We start from the raw sequence: 16,244 nt of genomic DNA, 5'->3' as shown, positions 1-16,244 counted from the left end.
GGATACCAGAAGTAATATGAGGAATAGTAGTATTGATGCTGTGCTTCCAAAACACCAATAATAAAGTTAGACACTCACTCTCTTCCATAGTGTTTGGGTCTGCTCTCCATCTGCACGTTACAGAGAATATGTAAGAGAGAGAAATATTTCAACACAAATTACTTTGTTTTACTGGTGACAGGAGAGTCTATTCTAACAGGATTTTGTGAACATGGAGACATCTGCTCCAGTGTTTAGTAAAAGATATGCAGACTGAATCAATATGAGTCATGTTTGATAAACCTTGGGAGTGTTTACACACATTTTCCAGTACTTACCTCCTGAGGACATGTGATCCTCTTTGGTCTTGGTGCTTCCTGCTGAAGCTGGTACACTGATGAACAAAAAGTAAAATATTTTTGCTGTTTTTTTTTTTTTAACGAATATGAATATAAAAGTTGATATATCATTGATATTGAATCTTTCACCATGAGCAGCAACCCAACAGGAGAAATTTTTATGGTTTATTTTACCTCTAATCTTTATATTGCTGTGGTAAGATACTGGTGTATATACAGAGCATGTCAAAACACAGCATTCCCTGTTAGACATTAATCCATTAGGTCTGAGCTTGAGGACACACACCCACTATCACTGCTGTCAGACTAAGCTACAACGCATTATAAAAGTGGATTGGGTAATATTGGTAAAGCTATTGAAAAATGAACACTGCGCAAGAGGCAAACAGATAAATCAACACCAACAGTTGGTCAATATGGGAATGGCGTACACAAAGGGCCAGTGTTCAGCTTAAGGGGGGTTAAGCTCTGATGTTTTCATTGTGCCTGTTTGTTTAAAAATGTAGTACAGAGAATGCAGGTTAATACCAGGAATTCCTCAGGTTATCCTCTCCCAAATAATCGGCTTGCACAGGCAAACAACATTCCTTTGATAGCGAGTTACTTCATTCACAATGATCAAAATGGGGACTTTGAATTTGGAGCCACGGGCTACGTCACTAAAATGGAAAATACACCTGTATCTCTTAAAGGCGTCTTTCCACAACTGAGTTAAGGCTGCTCTGGGCACAAAATTCAGCGTAAATGCGCAATGCTGCATAAAAGCCAGACTAAATTATACCTGCTTAGTCCCACCTCAGCCCAGTATCAAGTATACAGCTGTAGGCTAATTGCTGCGTAAATTCATTGAAGCCACCTCTGAGCAGCATTAAATAGTCAGTTAAAACACCTAGGGCCTAAATGCCACTTGAGAAGCGCTTCTGTGCCACATTTGTAGTGTAAATTTGGCACTATACAAATTAATAAAGGTACTACATTGCACCTCCATCTCGCTCTTTCAATGATTTTTATGTGTTTGAACACAGTAAAACAGAAAAAAATGAAATTAAAAATAAATTAATGAATTAGAAATATTTGGATTTCTGATGTGACATTCAATTTTCTGCCCAGAAATACATTAAAATGCTATTCATACATATTCTTGAATACATCTCTTTTATGATGAACATGTTTTAAAATTCAGCATTCAAATACTTCTGATACTATTGGAGGGCATAAAGAAAAACAAGAAGTCTTGTTGATACAACTGTGCTGATATCATAATAATTCATGTAAAGAAAATGAAAATTCTTGTAAAGAAAGCATGATTAAGTAGTTTGGCATCTTTATTATTACATGGAAACAAATACTTTAATACAACTGCTTCACTGCTTATTATATGACAAAAGTTTTTCCACTTAAATTGTTATGTGGGATGACTTCTCTAAAACAAAATATTAATTAATAATTTATGATACTTGTAAAAAACTACTATATAGTTTATATCTATACATTACTATATACTTTTTTACATTGAAAAATACATTTATGATTAAGTTGTGCATTCAAGGTTTGAGGAAAATCGTTAAAAAAATTTATGTTAATTTTTCAATAAAACATTTTAACCCAAATTGCATTGCTGATAACGTTTGTATTTACACAATGTATTAGAAAAAAAAATGTATCATGGAAGCATATTGACTAGAGGACTAGGCAGTATATTATCAATCTCAACCAATTAGTTCTGTAATAAAGAAAAGTTGAATATTTAGATCAGTGTGAAGAGAGCAGCACTAGTGAAATTATTAACGCGGCTCAAAAACAGCAGCAGATGTGCAGGGATACTTCAGCTCAACATGGACGTGACCTTCTCTTGATGGCTTCATTAAAAGCTGCTCATCACAGAGAGTAGCAATTGGCCGCTGCAGTCCGAGCACAGACAGAGTCTGGCCTCACTACTCAGATTTTTCTTCACAGGAAGCAGGAAGGCATCTGACAGCGATGCCAAGTTTTTGTCAAAGAAGCTCAGAACAAGCAGTGGGTTCTGGACAACGTCCACCAGAATGACAAGGACGGGGCCTGCTCTAAAAATACTGCACAGTGGGAGTGATTGCGAGGGAAAATGAGTTGAATCGTGGCATGGGCTACAAAAATTTGAGATAATGATTACTGGCCAGGGAGACCTTCAGAATAAAAGTATTCTACAATTGCTCCTGTGCCAGACCAGATTCCCATGATGCAACAAGCCAACTGAATGTGTATAATGTTAAAAAACACATTAAAACACTTACAGTATGATTTCCATATCGGTGGCTGATAATCTTCAGGATCTACAGAAAAAGGAAAAGATAATAAAACAATGTCAGGATGTCTTCTGTTATGTGCTACAAACATGTGTTAATATAACCATCTCTTGTCAGCTTGTTCTCACTTAACACGGTGCATGATATTTCCTGTCAGGTTAGAAAGTGGCTGTGATCCAAGGTTATTACATTGTTACATTAATGTTAAGTTGTTCTGTAAGCTGTGATGTGTAATGCGCATGGCTAACAACATAATCCTTCCTTGTACAATCCCCTCAGGGGTGTACATGTTTTAACACTTTAAACACTTTACAACAAGTAAAATACACACATAGAGCCCTTCCATCATGAAGCAGCAAATGTTTTTTAAATTAAAAACACACGGGCTGTCAATCAATTATACAACTGAATCAAATTAATAACAATACATGCAGACAAATTGATTAAATGAATCACAATTAATTGCATATTTAGATATCTAGTTGTTTTGGAACATGGGCAGATGAAATGAAGCGATAATCTTTTTCACAGTTTCACATAATAAAGGAATAGTTCATCCAAATATGAAAATCTGCTGACAATTTACACACCCTCAGATTATCCAAGATGTGCATGAGTTTATTTCTTCAGATCTTCACTGGAACAGATTGGGAGAAATTGACAATTATATATCACTTGCTCACCAGTGGATCCTTTGCAGTGAATGGGTGCCGTCACAATGAGAGTCTAAACAGCTGCTAAAAACACAATAATCCACACATAATTCAAATGACTTTAGTGATTTATGAAGTGAAAATCTGTGTTTGTAATAGAAATCCAAGAATCCATCATCCATAATATCACTTCTTCTGTTGTCCTCTCACATCAAAATCCACCAACATATTTGTTTAGAACTGTTTTGGACTGTTCTCTCTTGAAAATGGTGCTTGATCTGTGCATATTTCTCTCCTAATTCAGAGGAGACAACTTTTTCCCTGGCAAAAGCGATATTATGGATAGACAACTCGTATTTTAGCCAGAAACAACAGTTTGAAGTTAAAACTTCTTTATGATGGATTTGTTTCATACAAACACGCAGCTTTTCATTTCACAAGACGTTTACTGATGGACTGGACACATATGGATTATTTGTTGATTATTGTGATGTTTTTAGCAGCTTTTTGGACTCTCATTCTGACGGCACCCATTCACTGCAGAGGATCCACTGGTGAGCAAGTGAAGCAATGATAACCCTCTCCATATCTGTCCTGATTAAGAAAACACCTCGTCTACATCTTGGATGGCCCGAGGGTGAGTAAATTGGAGATATGAGATAAGATGCTATTTATATACTCTTCTATTGTTATTGACATGCAACACCCAAATACAGCTCCATTCTGTATAGTTTGTAAATTAGTTGGAAAATTCTGTGTTCCAGCTGTCTCAATCTAACTTCAAATAACATTATGGTAAATAGTCTCTAAACAAGGTGCGATAAATGAATGGTGAAGAAGCACTTAAAGTAAGCAAGTCATTTCTCTAAGAAATTCAAGTAAGAGCCTGACAGGTTTCAGTTTGGCTTATGAACAGGCAGTCTGGATATGCAGGTTCATTTGCATACATTATGCATACTAATCAGAATAGCAGTCCTGTATTCCCAGAGAAGACCGTTTAAAATGGTAGAACACCTTGCAATTAATTACAGTTAATTTAACATGTTCATTAAGTGCAGAAAATTATTTAAAAAAAATGAGATAAGAAATTAACATATTTAATCACTTGAACTATATGCAAGTTATGCACATTTTTCTACCATCTGAGCAATTTAAGCTTAAAGTACCAGTGCAGAGCATGGGTTTGGGAATTCTGCAGTCAATGCAGGTCCAGCTGCTACTAAAAACCACACTGAGTGAGTAAGGACCCATTCACACAGGACACGTTGTTAGATTTAAAACTGTTTGCAGGGGTCTTGATGCATTTTAAATGCCCATATGATGCATATTAACACCAAAGACCAACAAAAACAGCACAGACTGGACAGCTGTGGACTGTCTCCTGTGAAAAAAGTGCCTCAACATTTAAATATTTATATAATATTTATTAAATGAAAGGCCACATTAGTGTACTTAGAGAGGGCTCACTTTCATGACAGTTTCTTAAAACATTTAAGTGCACTTTGAAATAATGTTACATTTTTTTTTACTTTAAAGGACATTTTAAATCATTATGTTTTTATCTTTTGTCATGCTTTACAGAAGTTAATATATTTTAAATGCATATAAATGTTTTTAAATGTTATACTTATATTTAATATATAATATTTGCTTGTTTACTCAATTAAATTATCTTAATTTTATCTTAATTATCTTGTTTATCAGTTGATATATGAATAATTGCACATGAACATCCAGCATATCATGAAATTAATTTTTAAATTGATTGGCAGCCCTAAGCATTAATTTATTATTACCGATCCCACAGTAAACAGTATAAAATCTGTCAAACCGCTCATTAAATTATTCTCGAGTCATTCTCTGAAGTCCAAATACAGAAGCCTGAAAGCATCAATAGTAAAATAAATAAATAAAACAGGATTTTCAGGAATTAATCACAACAGTTCCTCTCAGTGCTTTCACAGTCTAGCCAGACAGGCTTCTAGCGAATCAATATTAGTATGTAAAGTAGGCCTGACAGTAACACAAACCCATAAACAGAAATTTGGCAATAAGACAAAGACAGTCATTTCATAAATCACCAGCATGTGTGAGCAATACACCAGACCGTGGCGCATCAGCATTTCCTCATCCAAAAAAGTACCTGAACCTCTGATCAATCTTGGAAAAACTAGCAATGACACACACATCGTGTGTGTGTGTCTGAGTTGAGAATAGCATTATACAGCCCTGGAAAGTGTGTGAAAGTTCAAAATGAGTAAATGTGTGATCTTGTGTAAAGGCAGAAGTAGATAAAATAAGACAGATAGATTGGAAAGTAGTAGCAGTTGTTTTGTTTTAGCAAATCAATGTGTGTTTTCTTCTCTTCCTTGAATACGTGCTGGTCTCTATGGATCCATGTCTTATTTCAGGCACTCTTTTACTGTCAGCACTTTACTGAGGCCAGTCAGCATTTCCTCCCTGCCTACACGCTCATAACCAAACACAAGCTCAAAGTCCAAAACCACAACACACACAGCGCTCCATCCAAACCCGCTACAACCAAACATACAACAACTGTTAAACAACATGGGCTCACTCTGTATATACGTCTTGTCAAAATTCAAAAACAATTGTGTCAAGTATGCTTATAGAGCCACAGGTGAAAAGCACACATAAAACTGAGCTGCCAAGCTAAGATTACCAGAATGCCTTTACTTGGGAAAAAAAAGGCAATCGCTATGCTGGGCCAAAATGAAAGGACTGCATGGTTTGAGGCTTTGGCATGTGTTTGCAAGGAGAACATTTAGCAAGAACATCAAGCGATTTAGTGCTTTTTCTTTCTGGAAGACGATGATATGGCGAGGTTTAAATGTTGGCTGAGGTTTGGATTTATGTTTTGCTGGTCTCCTTTGTAATTCATGAAGCAGAGTGAAGCAAAACATTTTACATGCAGGCAGCAGTGCAGGACAAAATACGGAGGCACAATTTAAATATTTAAAGGAATAGTTCACCAAAAAATTATAATTCTGTAATAAACTGTGCCTCATGTCATTCCAGAAGACACTCTGAGAAGATCCAGAGGATATTTTGAAGTAGGGCTACATGATTTGGGGATAAAATGTAACTGTGATTCGTCTGAAAAAACAACAAAAACCTCAGGTTTGTATAGCTACTATGGAAGCCCATTTCCACAACTGAATAAGAACATTTAAAAAAAGGAATTGCAACATCTATCTCAATAGAAAAAGGTAATTGTTACTCTTTATCACACAATTTTGCCTTTTTTCCTCACAATTGTGAGTTATAAAGTCAGAATTATGAGATATAAACTGGAAATTCTGACTTTTTTCTGAGAATTGTGAGATATAAATGCACAATTGCAAAAAAAAAAAAGTCAGAATTTCCAGTTTATATCTCATAATTCTGACTTTATAACTCACAATTGTGAGAAAAAAAGGCAAAATTGTGTGATAAAGAGTAACAATTACCTTTTTCTATTGTTTTCAGTGGTGGAAATGGGCTTCCATTGGATTGTTTGTAGGAAAAAACTGTGATTTTATTATATATATATATATATATATATATATATATATATATATATATATATATATATATATATATATATATATATATTATTCCTAATAAATAAAATATTGATATTCTTTAATAAATAAAAATAACATCAAAACAATATAAGATTCAATATTTTTTATGTCACATACACAATGATGCAGAGTATAACCAGCAGTGAAATGTAGGTCAGGTCCGCTCCAAGGACAGTGCAATTATATAGAATACAAATATTAAGAAAAAGAAAAGTAGAAAAAAATAAAATAAAAATAATAATAATATATATATATATATATATATATATATATATATATATATATATATATATATATATATATATATATATATATATATATATATATATATATATATATAAAATAAAAAGATAAAAAATGTAAATATAAATGTGCAGGTCAGTACAAGTTGACTTAAATAGTAATAAAGAGGAATGTGCAAAAAAGTTGTACAGGGAATTTAAATAGCAGCAATATCAGCAATATGAGGTAGAGAAACAATTATGAATAGCTTATTGATATGGTGATATTTACATGGAGTCAAGTGATGTTATGACACAGAGTTAGAGTTTAGGAGCCTGATGGCCTGGGGGAAGAAGCTCCTCCTAAGTCTCTCAGTTTTTGCCATCAGGCTACGGAAGCGCTTACCAGATGGAAGCAAAGTGAATAGATGGTTACCAGGGTGATTTGAGTCCTTGATGATTTAAACAGCTCTATTTTTGCAGCGTTTGAGGCAGATGTCCTACAGAGAGGGGAGAGCAGACCCTGAGATGCGTTCAGCTAAGCGCACAACTCTCTGTAGTGCTTTGCAGTCCTGATTGGAGCTGTTTCCATACCACACTGAGATGCACTGAGTCAATACACTTTCTATGGTCCCTGAATAGAAAGTTTTCAGGATTGCTGGTGAGACCCTGAATTTCCTCAGCTGACGCAGATGGTACAGTCTTTGCCTGGCTTTCTTAACCTGTGTTTGGATGTGTGTAGTCCAAGTCAGGTTCTCGGAGATGTTTACACCGAGGTACTTGAAGCTACTCACCCTCTCCACAGGGATCCCACTGATCATAAGAGGAGTGTAGGGCTGCTGCTGTCTCTTCCTAAAGTCCATGATCAGCTCTTTAGTTTTGCTCACATTCAGAGAGAGACAGTTGTCCTGGCACCATGATGTGAGTCTCTCTACCTCATCCAAGTATGCGGTCTCATCGTTGTTGGAGATGAGGCCCAGAACCACAGTATCATCAGCGAATTTGATAATATATGTGGAGCTGTGAGAGGACACGCAGTCATGCGTGTAGAGAGAGTAAAGCAGGGGACTCAGGACACAGCCCTGTGGGGCTCCTATGTTAAGAGTGATGGAGTTTGAGGTGAACTGGCCAACTTTCACCACTTGAGGTCTGCCGGTGAGGAAGTCTTGAATCCAGTCACAGTGAGGAGTTTAGGCCGAGGTCTGTGAGTTTAGAAGCCAGCTTGATGGGGACTATAGTGTTGAAAGCTGAGCTATAGTCAATGAATAGCAGCCTTACATAATTCCCATTGTTGCTTTCCAAGTGTGTGAGGGAAGAGTGGAGGACGTGAGAGATGGCATCGTCAGTGGATCTATTTGGGCAAACTGAAGGGGGTCCAAAGTATCAGGGATGAAGGAGCAGATGTGGCTCTTTACAAGTCTCTCAAAAACCTTCATGACTATAGATGTGAGGGCAACTGGGCGATAGTCATTCAGGCAAGAGGGTTTATTGTTCTTAGGCACAGGGATAATGATGGATTTTTTGAATGAGGTGGGAACCACGGAGGTAGCAAGGGACTCATTAAAGATAGAAGTGAACAAAAGTGAAGAAATAAGAAATAGGAAATAAGAAATATTACTATTTAATATTACTATTACTAACAAAAAAAATCAAGTATTTATATAAAAAATCTATCTATCTATCTATCTATCTATCTATCTATCTATCTATCTATCTATATATATATATATATATATATACACACACTGTATATTACTGTACAATGGTTAAATTGCAATACGAATGAATATGGCTGTTACATGTTATTCATTTCCAAATGTTAAACCAAACCACAGGGGGCCCTTTAAGCTTCTCTTTTGTTGACAACAGCCAGTTTATAAGAGTTTCTCATTACAAGTTTGGGAAGATGGTGATGTTTTGTTCCCAAAAGCATGATAACTCACAGCACATGCGGAGCTGAGTTCTTGTTTAAAGTGAATCATGGGTCCATAATCCAAAATAACACTTTCTTCAGTGAAACTGTTTTGAACTGTGCTTGATTGTGCATATTTCTCACCCGAATCAGACAAGACCTTTTCACTGGAGTAAGCAATATTTTGCATAGACGACTTTCAAAAAAATCTTAAATCAAGCTTCAGTCGTGTGGATTACTTGTGGTTTATTGTAATGTTTTCATTCTCTCATTCTCACGGCACCCATTCACTGCATAGGATCCATTGGTGAGCAAGTGATATATTGCTACTAATGAAGAAACAAATTCATCTACATCTTGGATGACCTTAGGGTGAGTACTTTTTCAGCAAATTCCAATTTTTGGCTGAACTATTCCTTTAATTGGCCCAGTATCCCCTTTACAGTATTCAAGTGAGATGGATTAGCTTTCAATCTGTGTTTATGTGATCGTATGTTTGGATTAGAATGAAGTTGTATTGTCTGTTGGAGCGCTGTGGTGCTGGCTTGCTGCAAACAATACAAAAAATTAATTATTCTTCAGTGGCTCATTTGGAAAATGTGATTTCTTTTGGTGATCTGCCAGGTGCTTTCTTTTCACTATCGCTGGATCTAACAGAGAGCCTGGAGAACACTGATGGAGGAAGCTTCAGGGTCAGGAGGTGCAGACCGCCTATTCACAAAACACTCCTGGCTACTTGCAGTATGTCAATTAATAGGGAACAAAAGCTTCAAAAAGCCTGAATAGGAAGAATATTGCAGTCAGTGTTATTAGAATGGTGAAGGTTGTGCTTTGTGAAGGCTATGAAAGGATGTGACTGAAAGATACTGTACAATATCAAACGGCATCTTTCTTGATTAGACACCAGAGTTGCTGCCGTCCTCTGGAGAAAAGGCTTTTAATTAAGCAAATTTCCTGCCTGAATGCTACAGGCAATCTGTGAGGAATGTTTGCCATTACTGAAAAAACAGACTAGATGAATCTGATTACAATGTGCCAAGGACAAATTGTTGGAGATATGCTGCAAAAGCTCTCATCATATTCAACTCCTTCGTAGCGCTATAGCACAGGCATCCATTTGAGGTAATATTTTACAGGCTGGGTAATGTTAAATGTCAGTTGCTGTTGATTTCAGGCTGGAGCAGGAAAGATTTGGTTGCTTAGAAGATTCTGAGAGCGTAAAAGCTGCTTTGAGATGGAGAATTGGACGACTATCTGCAGCTCACACACACCCTCACAGCTCCCACTTTCTTGGGCAGACTCTTATCTCTCACACAAATTAAAGCTCAGCGGATGAGAGGGAACAGGCTTCCTTAGGGCAAAACACACATAGAAATGCAGATGCACACTAGCAGTATGTACTTCAAATGAACACCCCGTCTAAAATATCTACATGCAGAGGAACACGACCTTAATAAAACCTCATGACAAAATATACTAATCCCAACACCCTCACATACACACATACAGTATCATTCGATTACTATATATTCTACTTTGACTTCTATTATTTTTACATATATGATACGATTTCTAATGCTTACAGCTAAACAATTGGCTGGTCCCTACAATAGGAGCAGTGAGCAGTGTTTCCTTGTCAATAGCAACAGCATTTACAGGGCCATGGCAAAAAACAAATAATGTTAGCCTTATGTGAATGTTTATTGAATGTGAGGCAATTAAAATATATACTGCCAAGAAACATCTTTTTATTGAGTTGTCCTCGCTGGCGGCAAGCACTGCTTGATTCACAAACATGGTTTATGATGGTTTCTTTTTAGTGAATCAAAAACACAGGCTAAATTTGGAACAGGATACTAGAAAGTTATGCTGTTTCAAGGTAATGACTCTTTTAATGAATCATTAAAAAAGACTGGTTTGAATCAGTCTGAATCCTTCACTCATCTGAAACCATCATAGCGATTACTGAATCAGCATCTTACTTATCAACATTTTACTTAACTACAGGATATTGTTATTTATTTCAGTTATAGGAATGAAACAGGTTTTGTGCCAGTATCAATACAGACTGCTTGCCCACATGTGGGGAAGTCGTGGCCTAATGGTTAGACAGTCGGAATCGTAATCCAAAGGTTGCAAGTTTGAGTCTCAGGTCCGGCAGGAATTGTAGGTGGGGGGAGTGAATAACCAGCGCTCTCTCCTCCCTCAATACCACGACTGAGGTGAGCAAGGCCCCGAACCCCCAACTGCTCCCCAGGCACTGCAGCATAAATGGCTGCCCACTGCTAAGGGTGCGGCATTGTTTGTCGGAGATAGTAACTAAGGAGGACAGTAACTAAGGAGGGTGGATCTTTGTGAAGGGTCAATTCACTCTTTGCAAGGAGCCTGATTGACAGGCAATCTGACCAATCATAATGACAAATCTGCCATTTTGTCCGACAAACAAACCAGACAGAAGAGTAGATTAATGTTGGTGGACTCAAACTTGAAAAATTGTATGTACTGACGCCTTTCCACAGTTGAAACAAGATATCTTCTGATGTTCATTCATGTTTATTTTGTGCCATAACTAGTAAAGAGGAGTAGATGATCGTTTCACGTGCCACTTGAACTGAGGGGCTACAGAGATCTGTCATGACACATTAAAGAGCCTCAAAAAAATTACAAAATACGAAAGCTGAAAATTTTCTTCAACTGATTCATTCAATGACACTGATTCAGGAACAAAACAACTATTTTGTTTTGTTTAAAGACAATAGTTCTGCATTGCTATCTACTGTCTAGTTTGTAAGCAACAATACACAAAGAAGCTGTCAATTCTGCATGTAAAATGGAAATGACTTATAGTAAAATATTATTGTTGTGTCAAGTGATGTCTAGATGTGTAAAAACCCCAAACGAATTATGAAGAAAACACTGCCTGTAGAGACATTTGGTACCAACAATGTCGGCAAAACCATATCCACACACACAGCCATCTGTTTCAGTGAACACACATATGTGAATATGCAATACACACACATTTAGTGCTGATCCAGTATTTTCGGGGACATGTTCCAGCTCCTGTGGGGAGGCCATCTGTACAGTATGCTGCTCTGGAAGAGCTGGGGTATATTATATAGACTCTATGTCTCTCTGAGGCACAGAATGCAAACCCACACATCTCTTCCACTTCACACAATGAGCCTAAAGAGTGTGGGGATATTCTGTGGAGAAGACAGGAACAGAACTGGCAAGAAATGTGGAGAATTTTGTGACTATGTGTGAGACGAGGCATCAGACGGAGCAATCATGAGGGAAGGCAAGATGAAGTGTGTTTATCCTGTAACACTGCATGCAAGTGAGGGTGGGTTTGGGTATTTTCCTGTAAGGCTGTATGCCTTTGTTTGATTGTGTGTGTGCACATACAAGCGCATGTACTCTTGGAAGCCCCTCACTTCTGATTGGCAAAGGAAACACACACACACACACACACACACAGTCTCACGTAGACAAACAGTATACAATGTCTGGTCTACAATGCATTTTATTATTACCAAACACTGCCCACTTATGAAGGAAGGGATAGTCTGACTGACATTTTAACCATCCAGAGAGTTTACTAGAGTGCTTTCTGTAGGCCAAAACCTGGAAGCAAGTTAGCAGTTATACCGAACTAGAAAACTCATCTACTTACTAGTCTGCTTTTGCAGACCCATTATGTTTAGAATTATTTCTAAATAAAGACTAAAGAGTTGTCAGAATCTTAATGGAGGTGACGTTAATGGAGCTTAAACGGTCATATGACCGTGGTGTAGTTCGTTAAGCCTACGTTTAGCTTTTTACTTATGGCGATTGCACTTAGGCTTAGAAGTAGAAGTCGTGTTCATTTATGACATTTATTATGATAACTAAAACATGAAAGAATCAAACTTTTATTGGTCACAGATTAAATTCTTCAATAATCAAAAAAGCATATTGAGTTTTTATTGAAGGAATGAAGGTGGTGCTTACTTATGTGATGGCCTACAAACAAGCACCTGAAAATTGTTTATTTACATGTTTATTTAAAAATGATTATACAGTAATATTAAAATATTTTTTAATGATTATACAATAATTTTAATCTATAAAAATATTAATAATCATCATCAAAATTATTAATGATCATACACAATAATAATATAATTTAATAATAAAAATAATAATAATTGTAAGTTAGCTGTAAGAATTTCTGTCCATAAAGCAAAATTTAGAAAATAAAGCAAAATATATTTTTTTTTAGTCACACTTCAGTTTGGGGACCAATTCTTACTATTAACTACATCTTTTGCCTAATTTCTAATTTGCTGATTATTAATAGTTAGTAGGGTAGTTATTAAAGGGATAGTTCACCCAAAAATGAAAATTACCCTATAATTTACTCACCCACAAGCCATCCTAGATGTATATAACTTTCTTTTTTCAGACAAACACAATTGGAGTTATTTTTAAAAACATCTTACATCATCTGCTGGAACGCCACTCTCTCGTGAACGTGAGTACAACAGTTAGCAGAAGCTAGAGATTATGGTTTATAAAGTTTTAAATGCTATATGGATATTTTTCTTACACAAACGCATCAGTTCACCTCAGAAGGCCTTTATTGACCCCTCAGAGCCATGTGGAGTACTTTTAATGATGGATGGATGCACTTTATTGGACTTCAAAATCTCAACACCCAATCACTGCCATTATAAAGCTTGGAAGAGCCAGGACAATTTTTAATATAACTCTGATTGTATTTGTCTGAAAGAAGAAAGTCATATACACCTAGGATGGCTTGAGGTTGAGTAAATCATGGGGTAATTTTCATTTTTGGGTGAACTATCCCTTTAGATTTAGGTGTGGGGTAGGATTAAGGGATCTAAAATATGGTCATGCAGAATAAGTTATTAATATGTGCTTTATAAGAACCAATAAACAGCCAATATGCTAGTAATTTGCATGCTAATAAGCAACTTGTTAATAGTGAGTAAGTGTTACCATTTTTTCTTTTTGATATGTATTTAACTTGCTACAAAGTGTCTCAAAATAAACGTTGAAAGATTTGATTCTGCTAAACTGACAAATGTTTGTGCTCATGTATCAACCTGACTTAAAAGTACTACTAAAAAAGCCCTGTAAACACATTCTCCAGGAAGTTGTGTAAAGCCAATCAGATTAGAGCTTGCCAGATAGAGAAAGTGCTTTCCAGTTTTGTGTGCAAAACGCATCAGACGGTGAGTAAACAGATTGCTGGGGGTCAGTGGGCCTGCCATCTGAGATTACACACATATACACACACACACACGTGCACATTTACAGTACACAAGCACACAGACACATTGGTAGCAGGGAGATCCATTGTTTGGTAATGTGATTCCAGAGGGTGATGGATGACCACCATGGGGATCTCCACAGAGGTGATTAATAATAAATACAGAGACACAGGAAGAGGTGAGCATTAAAACGGTCTTCTCTCCTCTGGTTCTCAACAACACTCCATCCACCAATAAAACTGCAGGCTTAAATAAGCCTCTTATTACACTCAGACTTACTGACTGTAAAACTACAGCAGGAATCACATGAGAAACCATGGAAACTATTAAGATGACCACTAATGAACAGACCGTATTACAGTGGCTTCTGTCAGAAATGAAAGCCTTTAAAAACAAGATTATAATAATGAGCAGCTTTCCGAAGAGTGAAGGAGAGAAAGTACCAGTTTCGGGCCATTAAGTGATGTGCATGCCTCATTTACCATCTCTGTCATCACAGGCTGTGGTTCCATTCAGTCTTTCACCCCTTCATTCATGCTTTTTTTAGCTATGTGCAACAGCTTAGTACAGACCTTGAAAAACCGAGGTTCTTTAACTTGACCGCCACTATGTGACATTTAACCAGACTGTCTTCAGCTTAAGAGTGATTTTGTTCGCATGAATTGATTGTAAGAGTTCTTCTATTCTCTTTTTCCTTAGCTGTAGACTTTGATGTTAAGCAACTCCAGAACTAAGAACAGAGCTTCACCTCATCCGTTGCAGCCTAAAATGCAAAGAGGTCGAGTAAAAGGCAGGCAGTCGCTGTTGTGAGTTACCAGAGCTTTCAATCATGTGATCTGTTCCTGTTGTAGAACTCGCATTCACTCCATCTTAACTCCAGTGAACCAGAAGAACACAGAAAACAGACATAGCTCTCAAGATGACTATGACTAAGCACAGACGGCAGTCAATATGAAATCAAAAAGAACCATTTTTGGGTCAATGACAAAATGCATTGTTTTGGTCCAAATCTACTAATGTATTCAAAAATGTAAAAATACAGTGACTTGAATACACCAAAAAGAATTTAAATGTATTTTCTTATTGTATATATTACACATTAAACACACACACACACATATAGAATGCACAGTATATATAAATATGCCAAATGTATAATAAAATATATATAATAAATGTATCAAAAGCGACAATAAAGATGTTATAAAAGTTATTTTGAATGTCCTATTCATCAAAGAATCCTCAAAAAATTAATAATGATTTCCACAAATATCTTTTCAACGCTGAAAATAATAAGAAATATGTAAATGAATTCTGTGGATCATGTGACACTAAAAACTAGTGGCTGCTTAAGAATACATTAAAAAAATATATTAAAATAGAAAACTGGTTGAAAAAGGTGGCGCTGACACAGAACAGCATACATTGTTTACGAATGTGATACTCTCAAAAATGGTGCTATAGGGTGACGCAGAGAAGACGAATTGTTGAATAAAGTCGTTATTTTTGTTTTCTTTGTGCTCTTAATTTGTGTTCTGAAGATGAATGAAGGTCTTACAGGTTTGGAACAACATGAGGGTGAGTAATTAATGACAGAATTTTCATTTTTGGGTGAACTATCCCTTTAAGTACGTTCAAGATGTTCAAGATGTAACGAAAATATTTTCTTACTTATGACAATGATTAAACCACATAAAAGCCAGATTACAGAAGTACAATTGTAAATGCTGTTGCACTTTGACTTTAAAAGAATGAACCCCTCGCAGATTCATAAGTGTGTAAGTAGTCTTTTAGCAGATGCTTTTATCTGAAGTCTTATCCAATGTGACTTACTAAAGTGCACTTATGGCCGGGACAATCTGTCTGGAGCAATCTGGGGTTAAATGTCTTTCCCAAGGGTACAATGAAGAAGCGAGTCCCTCCTTATCGGGATTAAACCAGCGACCTTCTGGTCAAGTGCCCCAAGCTTAAA

General features: G+C 36.4%; 1 protein-coding gene across 1 annotated transcript in view; it reads right to left on the bottom strand.

Moving 5' to 3' along the window:
* chn2 (chimerin 2) overlaps positions 1-16,244 on the bottom strand; it is a 38,569-nt gene that overhangs the window by 18,476 nt on the left and 3,849 nt on the right. Inside the window, exons 2-4 of the mRNA XM_079444679.1 lie at positions 2,609-2,647; positions 318-373; positions 79-110 (exon numbers count right to left, since the gene is read on the bottom strand). Coding sequence (XP_079300805.1) covers positions 79-110; positions 318-373; positions 2,609-2,647 — 127 coding nt within the window. The remainder of the gene's footprint in view (positions 1-78; positions 111-317; positions 374-2,608; positions 2,648-16,244) is intronic.

This window comes from Barbus barbus (genome assembly GCF_936440315.1).
Source record: "Barbus barbus genome assembly, chromosome: 21".
NCBI classification, from domain to species: domain Eukaryota; kingdom Metazoa; phylum Chordata; class Actinopteri; order Cypriniformes; family Cyprinidae; genus Barbus; species Barbus barbus.
This window is presented reverse-complemented; position numbering and strand designations above follow the sequence as displayed.